General features: G+C 37.5%; 1 protein-coding gene across 2 annotated transcripts in view; it reads right to left on the bottom strand.

The window, feature by feature from the left end:
- Gr39b (Gustatory receptor 39b) overlaps positions 1–2368 on the bottom strand; it is a 26626-nt gene continuing 24258 nt past the window's right edge. For both annotated transcript variants that reach the window (XM_070092110.1, XM_053782485.2), the window contains one exon: positions 1–1204. In XM_070092110.1, the coding sequence (XP_069948211.1) occupies positions 1142–1204 (63 nt within the window). In that variant the 3' untranslated portion in view covers positions 1–1141. The remainder of the gene's footprint in view (positions 1205–2368) is intronic.

The following is a 2368-nucleotide window of genomic DNA, read 5'->3' as shown; positions in this document are numbered from 1 at the left end:
ATAAGTCTGAATTTATTGGAAGAAATATACATCTACAAGTAAATAAAGAGTAATTATATGACTTTCTGGTTATGCAGTGAAACCTCGTTGTTCGAACGTACCGGATTTCGAAAAAAAACGGAATCCGAACAATTTTGTTAAGAAAAAAAATTAACCCAGTCTTTGAGCGCTTTTGTGGAGTCCGAACACTGTGACTTGTTTAAAAATTCAATTGTTAAAAACTTACACGAAAGCCCTATTTCAAAAGTTCTTTGAAGTGACCTCTGACACTGACCTAACTCAGAGACTTTGGAAGAGTCAGTTCAACTTCCTCCAATGCGTGAGGCTGATAATTAAAGCCTTGGAAATTCTGTTTCGGACATCGAAATTTTCGCAGTTCGAACACTACCTAGGAACCAATTAAGTTCAGACACCGGGGTTCCACTGTATATTAGTATAATCTAACTTACTAACAGGTAACACATACATATTTATATACACCCAGCTAATTTCGGAATATTTAATTAACATCCTATCACACTTGTTAGCACTAGTGGGATTATTCTTATATTAATACAAGGGTCATAATCAGTACACTGCCAGGAATCTCAAATCACAATCAGTCGTACACAGTAATGAGCACTTCACGTCGTGGAGTGGCGTTGTTGTGAGGGGTCGTTTTTACTCTAATTTACAAGCTAAGCAATTAGTTAACTTAAATTTAATACCTAGATCTTTTCCCACGGCCTTGTTGGGGTGCATACTTCACGCTTTGCCCCTAGCATCTGTAACAAATACCTACTAATACTTTTTCAGCGTTACTGTCCTCATTCTTTCTTGCCCTCTGGGCACATCATTGATCGGACATCATGCATCAAATCCTTGTAATTTCTGGACAGGTACATTAGTGGGAATGATTAGGGGTGTCGATGTCGGTGAAGGGCTTTTCATCCAATGAAGTGGACCTATGGGGTTAACTATTCCCCATGTACATAATCAATATGACGTAAGCTGTCAGTGGCCTTTAAAACCTCAACAACAACACTATAACAGTGCTCACTGTTTTTAAAATGAGGATATATGGGCCCCGAGTTGTATACGAGTGATACTCATCGGCTGCTTGACAAGAGATTATCAAGCAATCTCTCCATGAAGGTAGCCATTAACGCCCACTGCCGTAGAACTGGATTAGGACCACCAAGTAAGTCACCACAGTGTTCACTACCTGCAAAGATAAAATACGAATGACTAAGAATTAGTTTAATATAAATGATGGATATACGTGATGAATTTGTATACGTATTTGTATAGTATAGTATATATTCATATAGTATATGAATCTATATAGTATTTCGTGGATTTTGTTGGGTGCATAATGCTGTTAATATTGGAAAATATAATAGTCATATCTGTTTGTAATACAGTTATACAATTACGAACATTTTCAGCAGTATCAGATTTATTTATATTTATCATGAGACTCAAGCTCTAAATAATCTTCCCCTTTTAGGGGATCTTTATTTAGAAATTATTTAGAACCTTTCATCAGCCTAGCTGGTGATAATCTTTTGATTCAAGAAATTTGACCTGTTTTCTCTTTGAATCGAATCTGTTTACCTTCCATTCCACAGGCTCTATATGACACTTATGGGTTTAGTGCTTCCCGCACTAGTTACAATGAATAATAATTTTCCTATCCCATAAATATAACAAAGGCACATTTTTTATACGCAGAAAACTTTAGAGTTTAATTCGATATGAATATATTTACAGATGAGTAATTTGCCATTGAAAATCCTGACTTGGGTTAGAAAGGACTGGGAGGAGGGTGAAGAACAGGTAGTTTATCCTACTCAGGTCCTGAGAGCAAGCCTAATGGTGTCGTACTGACCATGACTGGTGTGGTCTTGAAACTCTAGTCTGATGTGTATCTTAACAATCGAATCGTCTTTTCCCTTATCATTGACGAACTTACGTCAGTCGATGCTTTTCAGTCCCTGGATTTATGTACTAACAATATTGTATCTTTATTTCTACAAGTACATGTACTAGGTATACAGGTCTAGCTGACATCAATGACATAATACTACATACAAAGCCCCTTGTTATGCAGAGCAATTTGGGCAAATGAGGTTAATTTTGTCCAAGGATGCGACCCACACCAGGTACCTACTTTTACTAATAGGTGAACATGGACAACCAGTGTAAAGAAACACACTCAATGTTTCTACCCTTGCCGGGAATCGAACCCGGAAACTCAGCGTGTGAAGCGAGAGCTCTTGCCACCAGGCCACTGGCGAGCGTAATACTTTAGGTCATTGTTTATAGTTTTTATTGAAATTTTAAGAAATCTGTCCCCTCATGGAAGGTTCCTTGATTTTGGTGAGGG

This window comes from Cherax quadricarinatus, chromosome 38 (assembly GCF_038502225.1).
Source record: "Cherax quadricarinatus isolate ZL_2023a chromosome 38, ASM3850222v1, whole genome shotgun sequence".
NCBI classification, from domain to species: Eukaryota; Metazoa; Arthropoda; class Malacostraca; order Decapoda; family Parastacidae; genus Cherax; species Cherax quadricarinatus.
This window is presented reverse-complemented; position numbering and strand designations above follow the sequence as displayed.